General features: G+C 39.6%; 1 protein-coding gene and 2 long non-coding RNA genes across 3 annotated transcripts; 2 read left to right on the top strand and 1 right to left on the bottom strand.

The window, feature by feature from the left end:
- The first annotated feature begins 1161 nt into the window (after nucleotides 1-1161).
- On the top strand, nucleotides 1162-3478 carry LOC115592875 (uncharacterized). Its single transcript, XR_003986232.1, has 3 exons — nucleotides 1162-1834; nucleotides 1909-2055; nucleotides 3349-3478. It is a non-coding gene; the product is annotated as an uncharacterized LOC115592875 (long non-coding RNA).
- A 4745-nt stretch (nucleotides 3479-8223) lies between these two features.
- On the top strand, nucleotides 8224-17320 carry slc5a1 (solute carrier family 5 member 1). The gene is made up of 15 exons (XM_030434664.1): nucleotides 8224-8358; nucleotides 9453-9524; nucleotides 9917-10021; nucleotides 10259-10318; nucleotides 11135-11239; nucleotides 11347-11452; nucleotides 12621-12701; nucleotides 12807-13015; nucleotides 13521-13656; nucleotides 13738-13845; nucleotides 13940-14090; nucleotides 14187-14355; nucleotides 16565-16780; nucleotides 16897-16999; nucleotides 17106-17320. The coding sequence occupies exons 1-15, from the start codon at nucleotides 8224-8226 to the stop codon at nucleotides 17318-17320; spliced, it is 1971 nt and encodes a 656-aa protein (XP_030290524.1).
- Nucleotides 17321-18074: 754 nt separating this feature from the next.
- Nucleotides 18075-20157, bottom strand: LOC115592136 (uncharacterized). The gene is made up of 2 exons (XR_003986078.1): nucleotides 19318-20157; nucleotides 18075-19228 (listed from the first exon to the last, which is right to left on the bottom strand). It is a non-coding gene; the product is annotated as an uncharacterized LOC115592136 (long non-coding RNA).
- Between the last annotated feature and the right edge of the window lie 2052 nt (nucleotides 20158-22209).

Genomic DNA, 22209 nt, shown 5'->3' with positions numbered 1-22209 from the left:
TGAGATTTTATTATAGTTTCTTTTTACTTTTATAAAATGCAGAAACCATAGACAAACTTCAGTAAGACCTTACCTCCAGCTGCAGATTAACAGATACTGCAGACATGGTTCATCCAGATAAAGTTGAAACACAATATGATCTTAGGCTAAAAGCAGTCATTTTGACTTGTCAGACTATCTTCTTCAGGTGTCCTAGTAAGCCGCTGCAGTGTGACAGTGAGCCAGCATACACAAATAGCAGGACCCTGCAGCTACAGAAAACAGGTGTTCGTGTGACGATGGTCGGATGCTCTGACATTCAGGATTCAAGAGCTGGGTAAACAACAGTGCAATCCCAAGATGGAACATCAGAGAGGCAAACAAGGAAACTTGAATAGCATAAAAATGATTGCGTTAATTTGGTATCTTTGTGCCTTGGGGCCTCATTAAGAAACAAGCTCATGATCAAGTTTGATCGTAAGCATAAAATCACATAAATGTAGTTATTCATAAAGCCTTACTTTGACATGGAATTGATTGTATCTCCAAACAAAGTCAAGATTTGATTCAAAGGGTAACTCCACTACTCCACTACTGCATGTGTGACAAAAGCAGTATGTAAGTAAGTCTTTTGTGGCTCCAGAAGACTCATTATGGACAAAATCTACACAGCAGAACGAGTGAAATCGACGTTTTCATTCCACGCATTCTTCTTTCTTTTCATAACTTACATTACCCGCAATGCAACTTAGTCACTGGAGGCAATATATCAGATTACACACAGCTCCACACACACAAGCACGTCCGAGGCTGTTGTGAACTCTGTATGAGCTTTATGGACAAATCCACAGCAGCCAGCACACACTCCCAGGCTGTGTTTGGCTAGATCATTTCATGGCAGACATTTTGGCTCTGACAGGAAAAACACAGGTAGAATTTAGAATTGAATTATGGCTGCATTCCATTTAGGTTAGATAGGTCAAGGGCATTGGTTTTTGTGCGTGCTCACTCTCCGACATGACTTTCTGGAATACTTAATGGAATGGAGCCATGGGTAACTTTATTGGTTGCCCCGGTGATTTTCCTGCTTTGATTAGTCAAAATGTCTGCTGTGAAAAGGGTCTACTCAGTCCACTGAATAATAAATTTCACCTGGCTTTCATCTCCTCTAACATCACTGTGAGTTTGTCTTCCAAGAAGTAAATTTTCTCGTCTAGTCCATGGCTACTCCTTACTAAACCCTCATTTGTGCTTGGCTTATGTAAAGGGGGAATCACAGGTGTTGTGAATTTAAGTCGATTGAAGATTTATATATTGCAGGTTTGTAAGTTACAAATTGGGATTTCTAGAACGTGCTGAAGAGAGGTTTAATTAATGCTCAGGATCTTTTATGAATCGAACAAATGATCTTTGTTAAGTTTGATCAAAAAGGACCCAAACACAAGACACAGACACAGGCAGATAAAGAAAACTAGAAACAAAACTTGGGCTTTGATAACAAAGCTGAATTCCCAAAATCCAAAATGCAAGAAAGTAAAAGTCAGGCAACTAAAACAAAAACAAGAGTAATACAAAAACTAAGGAGAAACCAAACAGCCGCGTGGATCAAAGCAGGAACACATCAAGAAGCACAGCCAATCCCACGATGACTGAAGGAAAATCAAAGACTAACTGTGTGTTTATGTGCTGTCAGAATAACCGTACAATTATCGTACGCACTGGGAAAAATTAATGTGAATGCCCTCTCGAGTCGGAACAACAACTCGGAAAGTCAGAGAAAATTTGGATGCACGGGTTGCTGAGTTGATGTTGAACGATATGAAACATGGTGGACGGAGTCATCATTGGATTGATAGTAAGACAGTTAAACCAAAATCATGATTTGTATGGCCAATGTATTGTTTACCTTACTCTTCCTTGTCACTCAAGTACTTGAAACAGATGTCAGTGTGTTGCTTAAACGCATGAAGACACCAAAGTCGTAAGAACAACTTCGCAACTCGGGAAATGGGACCATCTGAGGAGCATGTGAATGTAGCAGCAAATACACAGGGACTGATAACTAATGGAACACAGGTGAGCAGGGAAAAGGGTGGGGAAAAGACAAAGACAGGAAGTGGAATGTAAAACAAGACAAATGAGGATATGAGAAAATGATTCAATCAAAAACCATGACAATGATTCAAATGAATTACATAAAATGCTAAGAATATCAAGATAATCAAGGCCCCTGATTTATTTCAAACATTGAATTTGTCACTGAAATATGGACAAAGCACAGTGTGAAGCACTTACCCCTGATGTCACAAGACAAATACTATTCATAAGTCTGTCTTTTTGCGGCCAGGCCTATGGGTCTGTTTCCCAGTTTCACTACATGGGCCCCTCTGCCAGAGATTCCTGAATGTGTAGACACAAGGAAAAGTACATAGGACACAACTGTGTCTGTTTTGACCTCAAGGCACTTAATCACTGCTCAGTCTGCCAGACAAACTGACACTATGTACGCTACTGTGTGTTGGGAAGAAACATCTGCAGGAGATCAATTTCTTTGCACTGATCAGCAGCGTTTGTTTGTGGTCTTGCTGCCCTGCAATGTGATCGGCCCTGTGGTGTGTTTGTGTTTTAAACACCAACTGGTTCTTGTGAGGGGTTATGCTCACATTTCACACAAAAAAACAAACACATCTGGGAAAATCTTGACCTGTGTGGAGCCATCAGAAGGCTGGAGTCTCCTCCTGGGGCTGAAATCAGAACTGAAATCAGCGAGTGTGACCAAGCCTTAATCCCCACAGAGCACTGGCCTCATTCCAGAGATTGATTCTCATTCAAGTGAATATTGATTGTCCCCATTTAGAGATTTCAAGCAGCCATTTGTAACAGTACCAGTCTGATAACTCCCCCATCTCACTCACTTACACATCTCCTCCTCTCCACACCCTCCAAGCTGTCACATTTCAGTCGATGGCTGAGGCAATCGCTGTAATGGCTTGGCATTCTTTCGTCTTTATTCAGCCTTTTTGACGTGGAACATTAACACAACACAAATCATGTGTTTACACTTTGGGTCCCTGTTAAGCCTCCATAATTTGATGTGATGCCTCATGTGCCCTCAACTCCAGATTTGGGGATAATACACACTGTTTTTTTCCGCCGTTCATAACTACTAAATTCCAAAGCACTGTATTAGATTTACACTTTAGATGCATACTATTATTATTTGAAATACAAATTCATCAATATCTTACATAATCAGACATTAGCAGGCCTGAAAAAGAACATATTTAAATTTTTTGACATACATTCTTTACTTCATTCTAATTTCTCTACCTCCTCTCCTGTGTTCTCCTCTGCTCTCCACATCATCAGCTGGGACAGGGCACTACAACCTTGGACATGGGTGTCAGCACTTTGATGTATAAAGCTGCAGGCAGCAGTCCACTGGGACGAAGAAGTCAAGAAACACTGAGACATACATGGTTGAGGATGGCGCAGATGTTGAAGGTAGGCTGGTGCAAGAAATGTGGTTCAAATTCGACAGTGTGAGAACAGTGAGGTTACTGCTGGATCTGCCAAGAGTAAAGCAAGTTAACTCAGATTTGGACACATCGTCTACCTGAGTTATAAGATCATTAGGTACACGTAATGCAATTTTAATACAGCTGCCTGCAATAAACAAATCACTGGCCATTTGATGATGTGCTTACGTACTCTCTTAATTAGAGTAGGTTATAATTAGGGTATTTCACAATTTAAAGATGTGTTCACTGCAGTGTATGGACATTGTTGCTAAGCTTAAATAGACACAGCTATCTTTGGGTTACAAACCATAAATGGGTGTTTAGCGATTGTTGAATCCGTATCCATCTTCCATTAACCAACCATTAGTGCTCTTAAAATATTTACCATCGCTCTCATTTCATAAAAAGGGTTTTGTCATTATTGTTGATTGTGTTAAACTTGTGAAAATGTAAATATTAGGCTTTTCAATGATATACTGAACACTTAAATTAAAACACTGATAATAGTCACCCCATGATACCTCATGCAATCATGAGCAATCATGTGACTGACCTAAGTTAAGCTAGCCTGTGCGGAACCCATTTAAAGCTGTGAAAGCCACATTATGTAAAAACTGGTTTTGTGCCCCCCACAGATTCTGAGTCCAAGAACTCTGTGGTAAATACAAATCACAGTACAATTAATGTAGGTGCCAACTACAGACAAAACTCATTACGTCATAATAATGTTATGCTATGAAAGCTTGTATCTTTTGGTAAACATGTATGTAAGGCTGTGATCATGCAGAATCAAGTGATGGGGGGGTGGAGCGGCTGAGACAGAGACACCGTTCACTCTAGTATAAGACACTGAACCATCAACATTCTGAAGCATTGAATTGTTTTGTACCTGTGACATAACCTCCACCTCAGACACCACTGCTGCAGACGTGTTTTTACACAGCACAATAGGCAGTATGAACTGTCCTGACCTAACATGTGCAACACGGCTAACAGAAGAGTGGGGGCGCATTCAATCAAACACAGTCTGTCCACACTGTCTTGAAAAATAATCTGATCAGGCAACAAGTTAAGACACCTGTGTGGGTGGACCATGCATTTGCTCTGACACTGCTTTATGGTTTGTGTTGGATGAAGTACTCAGTTCTTCTAATGTCAGTATAGAAACACTGCTACAGATAGAAGTCTTGCATCCACAGTTTGACCGATGTTACAGTCAGTAAGTTTTACCATAAAGAGTGAGAACACCCATTGAGCAGACTGGCCCGTTTCAGAACAATGCATCACAACACATGCACACGCACATGTTGTCAAATGGCTGGTGAGTACCCTCATTCAGATGGGGATTCCAGCCCTCGATGTTTTCTATTCCCACAGGAAAGGAAGTACTGACTGTCAATGGGGAGACATCTGACAATCTGATGCAAGGACATGACATAAAAAAAATGTAAAATTCTTGCAGGTGAAATAGGCCCGCCACAGGTCTTTGCTGTGTCTTCTGTTGAGCTTTATGGCAGTTGATATCCAAAACTGTTGCATCGCTGCCATCTGCTGGATGGTAAGAGCTTCAAATGTTCTTGTTAATCAATATCAAGATGGGTATTGAGTATAATTATTGCACCACACCACATTTTAAATCCCCAACAGATCTTTAATTATATTCCATCTTAATATGCAACATGCAGAATACAAATTTTAAAACACATGACCATAATCCAGACATTGTAAATAATCTTGTTAATCGGTGATAAACTCAACAAATAGTTACATAAAAAGTTCCCATTTCGTCATACTGTTTGTACATGGTGCAGTCAATATGATTCTCCCTCATGTACAAAGTTCAATGACAGCAAATGTCTGAAATGATTACATGTAACAGATATATGAGCACTATAAAAGAATGCTTACGTCCTTGTAAAAAAAATCTTCGGGATGTTGAGTTAAAATCATTAATGTTGTTCATCAGCAATAACCTGAAACCATAAAAGCACATTATATTTTTTTCTTTGCCTATTATATTTTGTATCATCTCCCTGAATCTGCAAAGTAACAAAAGTTATCAAATAAATGCAGCTAATGGACTCAAAAGTACCATATAGCTCCCCGACATGTAGTGGACTTATATATACTATAGTATAAAGACACATAAATGGAAATAGTGGAAATAAAACACATCAAACGTGTACCTTTGGCGCATTCCTCTTGCTTTCCACCACAGGGAATAAAATGTATATTCAAAAAAACCTATACAAGGTGAATACCACACCCTTGAATATCTGCAACTCACTGAAATGGGCTCTAGAGGCCTGAATGATGTCAATTTTAATATCCTGCAGAGACACCTACTGGTTGCTCATAGTACATTTTATCTTATCTTCTGTTGTTTTCCTAAGGAATCATACACACACTTGAAGTGATGATAGTTAGGTTTTCTGTCTCTGTTGTGCCTTCCTTCAAACATTGGCCTTTAGACTAATAAAAACACTCACTCATAACCTAGTGCTCACTAGTCGCGGGGTGAAGTCGGGGTTAAGCGCCTTTTATTTCCTTGTTAATTGTCAGACCTGTTTAGAGATCAAGGCCTCAAATATTTTATGAGATCAGTAAAAATTTACAGTGAGTCATGTAAGCATGGGCTGCTGTGCTATTATGTAAACACAAATAGGCAAAAGATTTCTCTAACACTTAAAATATCAGTGAGATATGTTATCAACAGCTGTACCTGCTTTACTTATCGACCGAGGTGTCAGAGGTGTCAAAAGATGACTATGTAACAGACCTTTTATTGGTTGAGATTAAGTCACCAAGTCTCATTTCAGTCAGGAGGCAGATGCTTAGCTTAACTTAGCTTAAGAGCACAGTATTTGGAAAAACTAAAATCATCATAATACTAATAGTTTGCCCCCCAAAAAATTAATATGTAAGAATTGTCCACATGTCACATTCATACACAAAACAAATAGGGGCAACATATCACTAGAGTAACTGCAGATGGCTGTGGCTTCCATTAGGAAGTTAGCTCAGTTAGCTGTGCAGCTAGCGGTTTCAGCTTGGAGCTCAGGGAGCAGGGGAGTGTAAGCTTAAGTGTGACCAGGGATGCTTGCTGGATAGCATGCTAACGCCAGTAGATATCACTGTAACACAACATATGGGCATCCTATGTATAATATATCAAAACTGCTATTTCTTCACGTAATGTTTTTACCTTAAAGAGCAACTAAACCCCTCAGTTTTGGATGACGTGCTCTAAGCTGGAAATTCAAAAAATGCCTTGATGATGGGCGGGGCTCCAGGAGTACTCTCCGATTCCCCCCTCCCCCCTCCCCCCTAACCGTCACCACACTACACTACCTACTCAATAATCACTATGTCTCTCTATTCGCAATTCTCTCAATCCAACCTACTCGCCACAGATTCCAGATCAGCAGGTGCTAGTTTTTATAGGAGGGGGCGGAGCTAACCGTGGTGGACCGTGACGAAAGCTGCCTCCAAAATGTCATCTGCCTCCATCTCAGCCAATAGGAAAATTCGATTGTAATAACCGGGTTTCAACCCATAGAGGGCAGTCACACTTACATTTTTACTACAAAATACGCCAAATTGAAATACTTCGACTAAAATGTCAAGAGTTGGACCAGAATCACTCAGCAACACTAATTCATACCCAAATACATTGGTTTTCAGCAGAAAAAAAGTGGTTTGGGGGTTTAGTTGCTCTTACTTACGTATTGCTCCTTTAAATATGTTAATTAGATGTAAGATTTCCTTCTAATTCTATTATATAAGTTCAACTTAGTGCCACATTTAACTTACTTATTACATAGAAAGTTAAGGGGAAGTTCCCCATAAACACAATGCGTTTTTCAACTTTTTATTATTTAAGTATTATACATAAAAGTAATGCATATCAAAAAATGTTCTGTCTACTGTAATAAATCACCCATCTCTTTATTTAATTACTCCACATTGATGCATTTTGTTGGAAAAACTGGCCTGAAATGTTCAGCTGTCAAATTCATACTCAAATCAAACAAAGGGCAGCACATCACCAGAGTAACCACTAACTGCTGCTAATGGAGCTGCCATTAGCTTGTTACTTCAGTTAGCCATGCAGCTAGCAGTCCTGACTGGGAGGTCAGGGACCAGGAAAGTATCAGTATTCACCCCACTGTCAAAGGACTAGCATGCTAACTTCTGTAGATATTCCTAAAATTGCCATTTAATCACTTTCTGTTGTTTATTTTATAACATTTTTGAACACCTTCATCCAAAGACCGTACCTATTGCCCCTTCAAACAGCTTAAACAAATTGTTGACTGGCTTAGCCCCTTTAAAAAGCTCTTTTTCCACTAAAATAAACTGACTGGAATTGAATTAAATTGACTTTCCGTTGTTGTTTAGCTGGTGTTTCCTTGTAGGTTGATCATTAACAACTTTATTTGCTAGATGCTTACTCATTTAAACATTTGCTAGTGAGCAGCATATATTTTTTTCATAGCCACAGTGTATCAGCAAAGTTTATTTGTTTTCAACCACAGTATCTGAGTATCTGATCATGTATTAGATAAACACACTTCTTCCTCCTCCTCCCAGCCCCCCACGTTTTCCCACACTACCTCTATCTCTCTCGCGCACATAAACACACCTCCACCAATAGGTGCATAAGTAACCGTGCAGGTGCTTCAGTCGGAGAGGAGAGGCTTCAGAGACACTTCTTGGCAACATGTCTGGAGATTATTTTGGATTCTCCTTCATAAGGAGCGATGCAAGAAACACCCCGAACGTGGTCCTCAACAATGCACCAGATATCTCTGTTATTGTAATTTACTTTCTGGTGGTCCTTGGTGTGGGGATATGGGTGAGTTTTTCAGTCCTTCAGTTGACTTTTCAGTTAAACGCTTCTTCCTCCTGAATATTTAACTCCTCAGCTGGTTTAATCGATGAGAGTTCTGGTGTTTTTCCTGTAATATGAGAAATTCTGTTTATATTAAACCAGGAAATAATGTGAAAATGACTTAAATGCTGATAAGAAGAAAATGAATCTCAGTTTTGGCAACAATTGTTACAACAGTGTTTTTTAGTACCTTTACAACAGGACTTTGGAGTGAATCATTACACCATGATATCACAGCATCTTACTCAACGACATGTACACAATCGTTTTATAGCAGATCAGAGAACTTTTATGATTCAGAACTATTATGGGCAGGGATGTTACAGCGATATTGCCGAACATGGCTGTAACTAATGATACACTATCGTGGAACCTGTTGACAAATCGTTAAGTCTGTAAAATGACAAAATGAAATCGTGGAAAGTTTCGCAGAGGTCAAAGCGACATCTTCAAATTGCTTCTTTTGTCCGACCAACAGTCCAAAACCCACCAATTTTTCATTTAAAGCACAGCATCAGATTCTTATGTTTTAAAAGCCTGACAGGGCAATTGTGGTGGTGAAAAGCTTTATCTATTAACAAAACAGTTGGCAATTTGTTTCATTTCAATTGTTCGATTAACTGACTAATCGTTGCAGCTCTTCATTGAGTTGTACGCAGTCATTTTGTTGTTTTCTTGTCACTCTCACAGCAGCGCAATATAAAATGAAATGTATTCATTTATGGGGCACTGTGTTGTTTTGGAGAAGAAATTCAAAATTCAAAAGAACTTTAATATTAACAACATTAATGAGGTAATAGAACCAACCCAGAAATATGTGTTTTGTCAATTTTTGAATAAACAAGCTGTTCTTAGAGGAAAATAAGGTCCCCAGAACACTGTTTGAGGCTCGAAAGGTGGCAGGGTCTGCCACATTTAAACAAAGTACAACAGTATGAAATTGTGTTGTCCTTTAAGGTCAGTTTGTTAATTCAGTTTATTCAACCATGAAAACAAAAGAGAGTTTGTTTATTAGGCCTGTTCATGAATTTTCTAAAATATGCCTTCTCTCGTTGCAGGCTATGGTCCGCACCAACCGATCCACTGTCGGTGGCTTCTTCCTTGCCGGCAGGAGCATGGTGTGGTGGCCGGTGGGTGTCTTCTTCCCGACACTGAGATAGCTTTAATTAACATGAAAGAAAACTCTCCCCATCTTTATCTTCTAATCTTACCGATAGGCGGAGGCATAGGATAGGCAGCTGATACATTTTTATTGTTATATGTCAATTGCTTATATAAAACATGATGCAGTGTGTGATAAAAGAAGCACCTTATCTAACCTTGGGTTGTATTAAAGTAATTAGGAGTGTAAATCCTTTATTAATCATCTATTCTGTGACACAACAGAAAAAGCATCGTCAGTTGCGTCTTCATTGCAGTTGAATTGCTCTCACCTTGATTTCTAGTATCACATGCAGTCCAAAATGATTTAAAATGAAGCATTGTTTGTCATTATTTTTAAATATGACTATGAACTCCACAGATCGGTGCATCGCTCTTTGCCAGCAACATTGGCAGTGGCCACTTTGTGGGAATTGCTGGGACTGCTGCAGCTGAGGGAATCGCCATCGGTGGATTTGAATGGAATGTGAGTAACTGTGTCTGATGTGCTGATTGCACCATTATCACTTCTTACACACATGTATGTCTGACCTGTGACACAGAGATTGAGACATAGATACAGGTGAGCTGATAAATCCATAGATTAGGGATGAATGGCACCAGGACAACAACAGAAGTTATTTTCATTTATATAGGAACATTTTGAGTAAACGGTGGCATTGATTAATTATAGGTCGTGTAACTGTTTGTTTCTGTGTTTCAGGCTCTTATAGTGGTCGTCATCCTGGGATGGCTCTTTGTGCCCATCTACATCAAAGCTGGGGTAAACAGAACACACAGTCCACATGTTGGATATACGAATTACAAGACATAGTCTGAATTTTTCTTTAAAACATAGAAAAAAAAACTAAACAACAGAGTAGGAGGAAAAAACCATGTCAATGTTATGTCAAGGACAGCTATGTAGTCTGATATTCCCTTAAGTTAGCATGCTAACCAGCTAGCTCCACCCTGTCCTGTCTCGTAAGACAACTTTGTACCCCAGGAGGTGATATCTGACTTTTAAAGAGAGAAAATTTAGATTTAAATAAATCCTCAAAAAAGTGGAAAAATGTGTGTTAAAATATGTTGTGTTCACCTGGGCTTTTATTTTGGAGCTGCCTTTAACTTTAGGCCATTTCCTACAAATTGCACCCTTAAAGGGGCACTGTGTTATTTTGGAGAAGAAATTCAAACTCAGAATTTTCACAAGAAATATTAATGAGGTAACACTGCAAACTCAGAAATATTAATTTGTTTCATGACTAAATAAACAAACTGTTCTCAGAGGTAAATAAGGTCCGCAGAACACTGTTTGAAGCTAGAGAGGTGGCAGGGTCTGCCACATATAACAGTAAAACAGTATAAATGTGGGGTTTAAAGGTTGGTTTGTTTATTCAGTCATGAAAATGAAGTTTGTTTATTTAGTTTGTCTAGGCAGAAAAAAAAATCACTGAAGATCTTTCTATTCTGATTTAAATGTCTTCACCAAAACTACATAATGCACCTTTAACGATATACATATTCGTTAAAACATTTGAGGAGAAAGTAAATGAAACAAACATGAATAAAAAATGAAATTTATTATTGATCGGTTTAGGTAGTCACCATGCCCGAGTACCTGAAGAAGAGGTTTGGAGGACAGCGTATCCGCATCTATCTCTCTGTGCTGTCCCTCTTCCTCTACGTTTTCACCAAGATCTCAGTAAGTCACAGCAACACCACATCTTAACCCTCAGTGACACCCAGTGACATCATCATCGTATGAGTATGGTGTGTTATTAAGTGTTACCTTCTCTCCCCTCCACTCAGGCAGACATGTTCTCTGGCGCCATTTTTATCAACCAGGCTCTCGGCTTGAACATCTACCTGGCTGTTATCATGCTGCTGATGATCACTGCGCTGTACACCGTCACAGGTCCGTCCGCAGGATGCACTGGCTTCCTTTTTCACTGAAATTGCTGATCACTCTTTAGCTAGAATTCTTATCTTCTTTACGGTGTGAGTGGCACCGTGGCTGGGGGTAAAGTCTTCTCAAGGCCATATGTAGACACACACACATACGCTCTCACCGCCTGGCTAGTTTATCTGTGGTGTGTTATTCTGGTTAATTACCCCTGGACTGCGATAAGCAGGAAGTGGCCTTCTCCTGCTGTTTTGCAACAAAACATCCTCACCTGAACCTTACCTTTGCAAGATGAGTTGTGAAAGAGCACTTACACAACAAACCTAGCACCAAATATATAATTTGGTTTGATGAATAGAATCATGTATAAAGTCAAATTTGTTTTTATTCTGTCCAGTAAGTCCAGTTATGTGCATTACAGGTGGACTAAAACATGTATAGGTTGAGGGGCTGGGCAATATAATAATATGAGAACATATATCATCTAGATTTTGGATTTTTTTCATAAGTCTTGTCATTTCTTGGTTTTAAAGGAGACATATTATGCTGTTTGTTTTTTCCTTTCCTTCAGTGTGTTATATATTTTCTTGTGCATGTAAAATGTAAAAGGTCTTGAAAATTAGAAAGGCCAAAGTTCACACCAACAGAAGCTCCTCTCTCCCACTAAAACACTGCACCTGAAACGCCTTGTCAGCAGTCTCGCCTTTAATACTTTGTGACATCACACTATGTCACATATCGCACATTTGCATAACTTATGTCTAGCAGCTAGCTTGGCACATGAGAATTACTTTAGCACAGCTGCTCTGTGGTTGTTAGCGGTGCTTGGTCAGGCATGTGTGAGCTGACCAATCAGAGTAGATTCATTTTTAGGTATTCAAGGGGGGGCCTTAAAGAGACAGGAGCTAAAACCGAGCATTTCAGACAGAGGAGGGAATACGGAGCTGCAGCACTGGACAGTATGAGGAACTGAGGTGTTTTATGAGCATGAAATTATGAAAATGAAAATAACCATAATATGTTTCCTTGAAAGACTGCATTTCAGTAAAGTCACGTCATTTCCTGAAATTAACAAACTATTTGAATTATTTTAATACTTGCCTTTACCTGCTTAGTCATTAAATCTACATTATAGATGATAACTGATAAAAAATCTCATTGTGTTATGATTGTATCACAGGTGGACTGGCAGCGGTGATCTACACAGACACTTTACAGACCGTCATCATGGTTGTTGGATCCTTCATCCTCATGGGCTTTGGTAATAAGATATTTTCCATCTTTATCCTCGATTCCTTTACCTTTTTTTGATAAGCTGGTCCTGTTTTTGATAAATTATTGCTGTAACTTGCAAATATCTCCTCAGCTTTCAACGAGGTGGGAGGCTATAACAACTTCCAGGATCTGTACATGCAAGCCGTTCCTAACATCACGGGAAACATCAGCGCAGACTGCTACGAGCCTCGGCCAGACTCCTTCCATATTTTCAGGAATGCCATCACAGGAGACCTGCCGTGGCCCGGCCTCGTCTTTGGACTCACTATCCAGGCCACCTGGTACTGGTGCACTGATCAGGTCAGTTACTTTTAGCTTTTACCGGCAACAACCCATGGCCATCAAAACACACATACAGAATTGATTCTCATGTGTTTGCACACACATTTATGCGTCTTTATCTCGCCTGTTTTTGCCAGAATCACTTAAGCAGTCTGAGGTGGCCTCACATGACACACTTTTAGTTCGACCTTAATGTACTGCTAAGAAATGAGATAAGATTAACAGACAGACTAAAGCTGGAACTCAGTGAAGAATATGATGTTCATTTAAATGTTGACATCCAGCACACACATAAACACATTATGGTCAGCCTCCCTGTTCAGCTGCAGTAACAGGAGAGAACACTTATCAGCGAGCACATCCGATTGGCTTCTTTGGCCTAAGTGTTGTATTTACTCTGCAAATATTTAAGACTAGACCACTTAAAACCATTTTTCTCCATCCATTAATATCCCATTTACCGTTGACTTTATCGTGGCACTAACTCATTGTCTCCGATCTGTCACATGTTGTATCTCTCTAGGTGATTGTCCAGCGCTGCCTCTCAGCCAAGAACCTATCTCACGTGAAGGCAGGCTGCATCCTGTGTGGCTACCTGAAGCTGCTGCCCATGTTCCTCATGGTTTTCCCTGGCATGATCAGCAGGATCCTCTATCCTAGTGAGTGCGTTGTGATGTTCTATAGCTCCTAGATGTTTAATAGTTCTTTACATCCTGCTGATCTTATGGATTTTATTCCAGATGTGGTGGCATGTGTGGAGCCGGAAGAATGTCTGAAATACTGCGGGGCCAGTGTGGGCTGCACCAACATTGCGTATCCAAAACTGGTGGTGGATCTCATGCCAAACGGTGCGTGGCTAAAGACCTCTGTCCCTCTCTGACAAGAGTGCTACTGGCAACTTTAATCATTTTTAGATTAATGTATTTATTCTGTGTATTTCAGGTCTGCGAGGTCTCATGCTGTCTGTGATGCTGGCGTCTCTGATGAGCTCACTCACCTCCATCTTCAACAGTGCCAGTACTCTCTTCACCATGGACATCTACACAAAGGTTCGCCGCTCGGCCAGTGAAAGGGAGCTCATGATTGCCGGCAGGTAAAACAATGTGAGGGTTCAGTTTGAATTCTGATGGTGAGAATTCATGTGTCTCACTGCCACTGTCTCCACATGTGTGTGTTCGCCTTGGTACAGAGTGTTTATCGTGGCTCTGATCGGTGTGAGCATAGCATGGATCCCAGTGGTGCAGTCAGCCCAGAGTGGTCAGCTCTTTGACTACATCCAGTCCATCACCAGCTACCTCACGCCACCCATTGCAGCGGTCTTCATGCTTGCCATCTTCTGCAAACGTGTCAATGAGTCTGTGAGTTTCAAAATCAATCACTTCCTTATTTACACATTTCAATTCTGAGTGCAATCTATTTCTTGTTCCATATTTCCATATAAGTCTAAGAGTCGACAGCCACTATGTAAAGTACTGCTAATATGGTCAAAATGACAATGCTAATATGCTGATCTTAATGTTTACAATGCTAACCATCTTAGTTTACCATGTTAGCGTGCTAAAGTCTGCGTACTAGCACAAAACACAAGGAGCACAGTTGAGGCTCATGGGAACCAAACTAAGTCTCTTGGCATTAGTTGAGAATCTGAGGTAGCTCCAAACTGATTGCAATTCATCCTGAGTGGGGCATGAATGTGTGTAACAAATCTCATGGTAATCCATCTGATAGTTTACCTTGCAAGGCAGTTGGATTTGTGAGATCACGTGATTATAGTGCGGTTCAGATGCTGCCATTTAGAGAAGCAACTGTTCGTTTGCAAACAACCATGGCATCTGCTCAAGAGGTCAGCGTGGATGCTGCTATAGCATTAGTTGAGTAGAACTGATGTTTATGTTTTATTGAAAGAACCAGAAGAAAAACCAGCACTGAGGGCTTTTTTCGATGGAAAACTTTTTTTCACTCTTCTTTCGCACTTTACTACTGTTGATCTGATTGATTGACAGAGCCCACCCCTCCTCCAAACAGTTTAAAAGTAGGACATTTTAACAAACCATCTAGTGTGTTGAGTTATCCAGTGGTTCTTGAGAACCTTCACTCAAAACCAAATGCTTGATAAAAGAAGTAGTCATTCTGGATTAATGCTTTCAGTACCATAGATGTCTTAACAAGATTTCATGGTAATCCATCCAATGGTTGTTGAGACATTTCAGTCTGGACCATCTGTAGAGCCAAGCTACTAGCAAGGATAGAAGCGGTGATTTGAGCCTTTTGTGTGGTCGATTGCCGTCCATGACAACATGTTAAGTAATTACTGCCCAAGGATCTTTTCTTTTTACTGCTTCATGTCGTCTTGTGTAATTGTGACCATTAAGCAGTTGTGTAACAAGGACATGACTTGATGGTAAACACTGACCCTGTGTTGACATGATTCTCTATTGTAAATGTTTACTGATGTTATATGTGCCATCAGCTGACCGGATTCAGTTAGCAGCAGATTTGCAGTCACACTTAGAAGAGTCAGTGCAGAGGTTTTTTATAACCTGGGCAGACTCACTACTCGCTCATGCTGCTGCTAATACTCCTTCTGCCTCATTTCTCTTGCTCTCTTTCTTCCTTCTGCTCTGGTTTCTTAGTAATCATAATTGCAATGACTTGTCTTGCAATCTGCATTATGTATATTTTATATCTTTGCTTCATGTTTCTGCTTGATGCAACCATATGCTCCCGTGACTGGTTCTGTAGCCTGACAGGATTACATGACATTACAAGGTCTTTGGATTTATTTATACATTAAATTCCACCTTCTTACTGTAGTTTAGTAAACCACAGATGCAATCTCCATTATTGTCCAATGTTGGGTCGGTCGGTCGGTTGGTTGAGTCACCACTTTGGTCTCGACATGGTCTCAACATTTTTTGGGGGATTGTAATGAAATAGTCATATATTCATGGTCCCCAGAGGCGGAAGCCTACTAACTTTGTTGGCTTTTCATCTCATGCCACAGCTAGCTTGACATTTGTGTTATCGAATGGATTGTCATGATTTGGTAATCCATTAGCTTTTCATCCAGCACCATCATGGGGTCATTTTACTTTGTCCAGTTATGTGATTAAATACCTTTCAAGCTTATACTTCCATCAGTTTAATATTAACTTTGTGTTTGGTGGTAATTTGCAAATATTAGCTTGGTACTACACCCAAACTTTGTCACGTTGTCACGGAAACAAAACCCAAATGCAGAACATCAAGGCAGGTGGATTAAAAACTAAAAGTGAGCTTTAGTGAAAGCTGATAATCCAGAGTACAAAATAAAACAAACAAAATACAAGCAACAAAAGATGGCAAGAAGGCTGGCAACAAAAACCCAAACCACAACACAACTAAGACGGTGAACACAGCTAATAATATACTTGAAAAATCAACATGTTAGCATTTTCATTGCAGACATTTCCCCCAGATGAAAGCACCACTCTTCTCCACTTCTACCTATATATGCAGCCTCACAGAGCTGCTGACTGTAGACTCTTGTCTAATCTGAAACATTTTCCTTCTTTCGTATTTCCTCAGGGTGCGTTCTGTGGACTCATGATCGGACTGGCTATCGGCCTGTCCAGGATGATCTCCGAGTTTGCATTCGGGACGGGCAGCTGTGTTAGCCCCAGTAAATGCCCCACCATCATATGTGGAGTCCACTACCTCTACTTCTCCATCATTCTGTTTGTCATCTCCTGTATCATCATCCTTGGAGTGTCTCTCATGACAAAACCCATTCCTGACAAGCACGTACGTGACCGCTGTGACACAGGGCTGGATAAATCATTAATTCAGCTAGAAGACACCGTAATAACCAACTTCATGAATAATTAGTTTTAACCCATGTGCTGTGTTGTTTTGTGCAGTTGTACCGACTTTGCTGGAGCCTGAGGAACTGCACTGAGGAGAGGGTGGACCTCGAACAGGATGATTGGATTGATAACCAAGATTCAAGCATGGAGATAGATGGTAATCTACAGACATTCCGTACAAACGTATATAAACATACATATATGTGCTTTAACAAGTGTACATAGCCGATTTTCCTCATCATCTTTCAACTTTTCCACCACAGAACCAGAGGAGGAACCAGGTTTGTGCAAGAAGGCAGTGATGTGCTTCTGCGGTCTAGAGCAACAAAAAGCTGTCAAGATGACCCCAGAGGAGGAGGAGGAGCTTCAGAGGAAGCTCACAGACACCACAGAGGTTCCTCTCTGGAGGAACGTTGTCAATGCCAACGCCATCATCCTGCTTTGTGTGGCTGTTTTCTGTCATGGCTTCTTCGCTTGAAGAAAAACTCAAGTGCTCTCAAGTTATCTATTTTTAAGTGACAGGATTTTTCTTTTAATGTAATTTATGACCACATGAAGTCTTGCCCTGAAATACTCTAAAATAAGATAATGCACTTCTATATGGGGCGCCGAAGGTAAAACTCTTGACTGCAGTCTTCTGTTGCATATTCAATATTATATACAACATAAGTAATTTTTCTTGTACATTTTTTAAAATATGTTTATATATATATAGATATATATTTTATAACATATTTTATACATATATAAACGTTGAATGTAAATATTAAATATAAATCTAAATATTTAGTCTAAATCTGAATGTTAAATCTGAACCGCTCTAATATCAGTCTAATATTTAAAGCTAAATATTTCGATTAGATAGATACATTTAGGTTTAACATCTAACATTTAGACTTAACCTTTAAGATTTGGATTTTACATTTAGATTTAGCATTTATATTTAACATTTAACGCTTTATTACACATAAACTTGTGTGTCAAATGTAAGAAAAATTAGCTAAATATAGGAAAGATATCAGTTTAAAAACCACAGTCATTTCTTTTTACATTCAGCGCCACATACTTGCAGAACTTTTCTATACTGAATCATTATTACTATGCATACTGTACAGTTGTGTTTGGCTTCTGAACTTCACCAGGACATTAAATATATTTTTGTAAAGTATGTAACTGTACAAAACCTGTAAAAAAAACAAAAAAAAACAAAAACAAAAACGTTAAGGTATGTAATTTTTAATTTTGGTAAACTTTTGGTCATTTTGTAGCTTGAAGTAAACCAGAAAACAATACTGTAAGATATTGACACAATTTGTGTAATCTGATAAATTGCCTCCAGTGATGTCGCTCAGTTGAAATGTTGGTAATGTAGGAACCGGGTTTTTGAAAAGGAAGACGAATGCCAGAAATATAAAAGATGATATCTCTGGTTAATGAATTACTCTTCAAGGTAATATGGCGCATTAATATTCATACATGTATTTCCTGCTCATTGTTCTGACCCCCTGCAGTCTTCCAGTGTCAGCTGTTGGTTTTGCTTCCTTAAAAACTTCCTACTGTTGCCTTTGTGTTGTGACTCATGCTTGTCTTCACCTGCCAGGTCACACTCACTTTGCCAGTCCTTAATAAAATTATTATAATTATTTTACATTAAGGTGGTAAGCTATTTATTCTTAATCACACTTGTAAATGAAATGTAAATGCTGATTTTCAGGATGCTGCACTAAATCATTAAAAAAAGAAATGACACATGATAAATTAAAATGGCAGCAACTTACATATTAATTTACATAATAAATTTGCATTTCCTTCTGTATTCGCTAGCACATTCTACCTGTAAGCCTGGTTCCTTGTGTATCACGTGAGCTCAAAGTCCACGAGTGCTGTCACCTCTCAGATTTATGCACCTTTTACTCCATGTTGTTTTAGCTGTTAATGAATAAAAACGTCTCAGGGTAGAAGGGCTGTAAATTCCACAGAGCTCCGTCAGATGTCTGTCTTTGCCTCCCTCTGGTGTTTTTTTTTTTTTTTTTACTGTTTCACTACCTAGACCACACCAAGTTTTACTGTTTAAGTAATTCATTTAAATATTTGGAAACTTTGGAGAGGACAGTAAAGAGGGGTCAGGGTTGTTGGATGAGGAAAAGGGGTCGAGGCTAGTGGATGGAGAGGGGGCTTTTAGAGGAGATGCAGGTTTGCCGGGCCGTCTAGAAACCACAGGGGTGGTTGAGACTCAGAGTGGGGGTACGTCTCAATGGGCGCATGTCTTAATAGGCGTGGCTTCATCTTGCCCCCCATGGTTCCTGTGTTGGATGGCCCTGCTCCCTGTCCTGTGGTATCTTCTTGCCGTGGGATGGTAATGTCGGAGGCTGGGCTGCCGGTGATCCTATGAGGAAGGATGGTGGAGAAAGAGTGGGTCTGGAGGTGAGGGTTATAAGAACTTGAGACAAACAGGGGACAGATGGTTTGGCTTACCTATGTAGGTCTCATTGGTGATGGAATCAGGGCGGTGGAGATGGTTGAGTTGATTAGGCGCAGGTGATGAGACGCAGGTGGTTTGATTGGCTGGAACTGGGTGGCATGGTCCAATTCCTGATCCTTAGTTATAATAACTCCATTGAACGTAAGATTGCTGGTCGGCAGTTTATTTTATTGCAAGTTAAATTTCCCTGTGATATCTGAGGGAGACTGTACTGTACTGTATGTAGTAAATGGGGAAACACATGCGATCCCTCTTTATATCACCATGAGACCTGAGTGAGTCATTCCCATAATGACACGTGTATCCTCTCGCTCTTATCACTAACTCTGTGGTTAATGTACACTTAGCGGTGCTGCAGGCCTTGAATATGTGCACGGCTGTTGAATGATTTATGATTTCTGGCTCTGACTGGCACGCTTTGTCCTTGGCAGTTTTTTTTTATCTGTTTTATCCCTGCCTAATTCCCCACAAGCTGAGTATTACTTCATATCTGTTTTAAAATCATACGCCTGGCAGAGATAGTCCAGCCGGCCCACAATCCCCAGTCAAAGGTCAACAGTCATAAAACACTTTTTTTGGCTTTAGCGCTCGAATCCAAATGCCATCTGTCAGCCACTTTTAACCACGTGAGCCCAAGATGAAGGTGGACATGTTTTGGCATCTTCAAAACAAGCACACGAGTGTTACAGTTAGTCATTATTTGAACAGGAAGAGCATGAATAAAATGAAATGAACAATGAGCAAATCATTAGTAGATATTTTTTATAAGAAAATAAATATATATGTATTGTATATTGATCTAGGCTCTAGGTTTCTGTCCTCCGCATCCTGACAACTGCCTTCTTGAATGATGTGTTGTGGGCATGTTGCACCCTGTTTGCATGTCTTATTACAATTGTATATAGTTCCTCAGGTCCTCATAGTTACCTCTGCACTGCGTTTCACCTCTTAACATTTCACATTTAAAAGTTAAAGGAGAAAACAGCTCACACACACCGAAGACCTTGACTTGGCTATTAACCTCAGTTTACAGCCAAGCTAAGTTCACCTGGGTGTAAACCTCCCACACACATTTTTGTAATGTTTTGGTCCACTGACGTTTGCAAGCGTTCATAATTACAGCATTCTTGCTCTATTTTGAAACATACAACGGTCAGTAATGCAGGTGTTTTTAATATCTCGACTCTCAAACCTGTTGTTTCTTCCACTAGTTTTTTTAGTATAGGACTGTTATGAGAAGAAGAACATCTTCACATCAAGAAAACCTGACCTCCTGTTTTTGTGCAACACAGCGGTAAAATGAGCAGCACGCAGGTATTAATTTAACAGCTATTAACATTACAGATGGTTGTATTTTCTGAGTATTCACTGAGCAGTTAGTTTAACGTTAGCTTTAGGTTATCAGGTAGCTAGCTTAACATTATGAACAGTTAGTTGAAGTAGTTATTATAACTGAGCAGCTATCTTAATGTTACAGTTGAAGGTATTTATTGTTACTGAAAAGCTAGCTTAAAGCTATAGTCTGTCACTATTTTTTGGTTATATTTGCTAAAATTGTCATTATGATCTGAGAGTAGCATAAGATACAGGTCAGCTGTGTAAAAATACACTGTCTGTGGCTCCACCCAGTGGCTGTAATTTTATTTGCAAGAATTGACGCTCCCAGCTAAATACAACCAATCAGAGTCAAGGAGAGTGCCTGAGAAGTGTCAATCACTCTTGTACATACTGCTGGCAGCCCCCCTCCCTCAACTAGTGCCCTTCCTGCACAAACGCAGTACCTGTTCTTATCTGGTCAGATACTTTCATGCCCAAACTGTAAACAATGTCTGAGAACAGACAACAACAACAGAGCTGAAAAATGCCTCACCATTGCCCACTCAAAGATAAGAAATAAGAAGACTGATGAAGAGAGCAGTGTAAAAGAAAGAATTGGACCGAGCCAGAGGGAACAAAAGGATAAATGCAGAGTTAGCTGCTTTTCCGCAGGACAAGTAAGGACCCTGTTTGATATATGTTTTATTCTATGTTTTAACCACAAACATGGTGGCGGCGGTTACAGTGATACTCTCAATAGCACATATCGCCGTATGATGTTGCAGTCGAGCTATGTAGGTTGTTGCTAAATCTAGCTTGTTAGCTTCTATGCTAACTCCTGTGTTTAGCTTTGTGTTAATGGCTACTGGTTAGCAAAAGTGTCTTTCAAGTGACCTGGCAGTTATAATAACGTTAATTTGTGTTCAGGACCCTCTGAAGTGGTTGAATTGGTTTAGAGAAATAACGTTACTCGTGCTTCAGAGAAAAAATGTTGCACCGGGTAATGATTAGCTGGTAACTTAGTCTACATCTATGTATCTATCTATCTATCTATCTATCTATCTATCTATCTATCTATCTATCTTCTTCCAGATGTGGCTCCAAGCTAACAAATCTATGAGCAGTCTGCCCATTTATTCGACATCAACCGTCTATCAAACTCCCGGTAAGACTCAAATACTGACTATAAAACGAAATGTCAAACTAACAGAGAATTACTAGGTTTAGTCATATGCAGTTGCTGAATTTATTTTATTTTATTTTTTTTTTTATCTTGGTAACCCGTCCTATAATTACTAGCCTAGCTATATGCAGACTACAATTGTTTGATAAATGTTTCACTATAATGTAGTTGCAAGCAGCTTAAAGGACATTGTACATGGTTGTTGTACTGAAGTTTGTTGACAATTATAAACACTTACCCGCTTACAAGTGCATTAAAGTGTGTAATAAACCATTCCATTTCACCAGTCACAATTTTGAATAGGCTATGACATGCAATCCAGTTGCTTAGAAAAGTTTTTTTGGTAAAAGGAACAAGAGATACCACAGTATACCGTAAGAGTAAA

The sequence above is a fragment of the Sparus aurata genome, chromosome 12, assembly GCF_900880675.1.
Source record: "Sparus aurata chromosome 12, fSpaAur1.1, whole genome shotgun sequence".
Classification (NCBI taxonomy): Eukaryota; Metazoa; Chordata; class Actinopteri; order Spariformes; family Sparidae; genus Sparus; species Sparus aurata.
Note: the sequence above shows the minus strand (reverse complement) of the source record. Positions and strands in the feature narration are given on the sequence as shown.

Coding starts and splice junctions, on each gene's coding strand:
- slc5a1 (XM_030434664.1), top strand. CDS start 8,224: ATGTCTGGAGATTATTTTGGATTCTCCTTCATAAGGAGCGATGCAAGA. Junction 13,846..13,939: donor GGTGGATCTCATGCCAAACG/GTGCGTGGCTAA, acceptor TGTGTATTTCAG/GTCTGCGAGGTCTCATGCTG. Junction 14,356..16,564: donor GCAAACGTGTCAATGAGTCT/GTGAGTTTCAAA, acceptor GTATTTCCTCAG/GGTGCGTTCTGTGGACTCAT.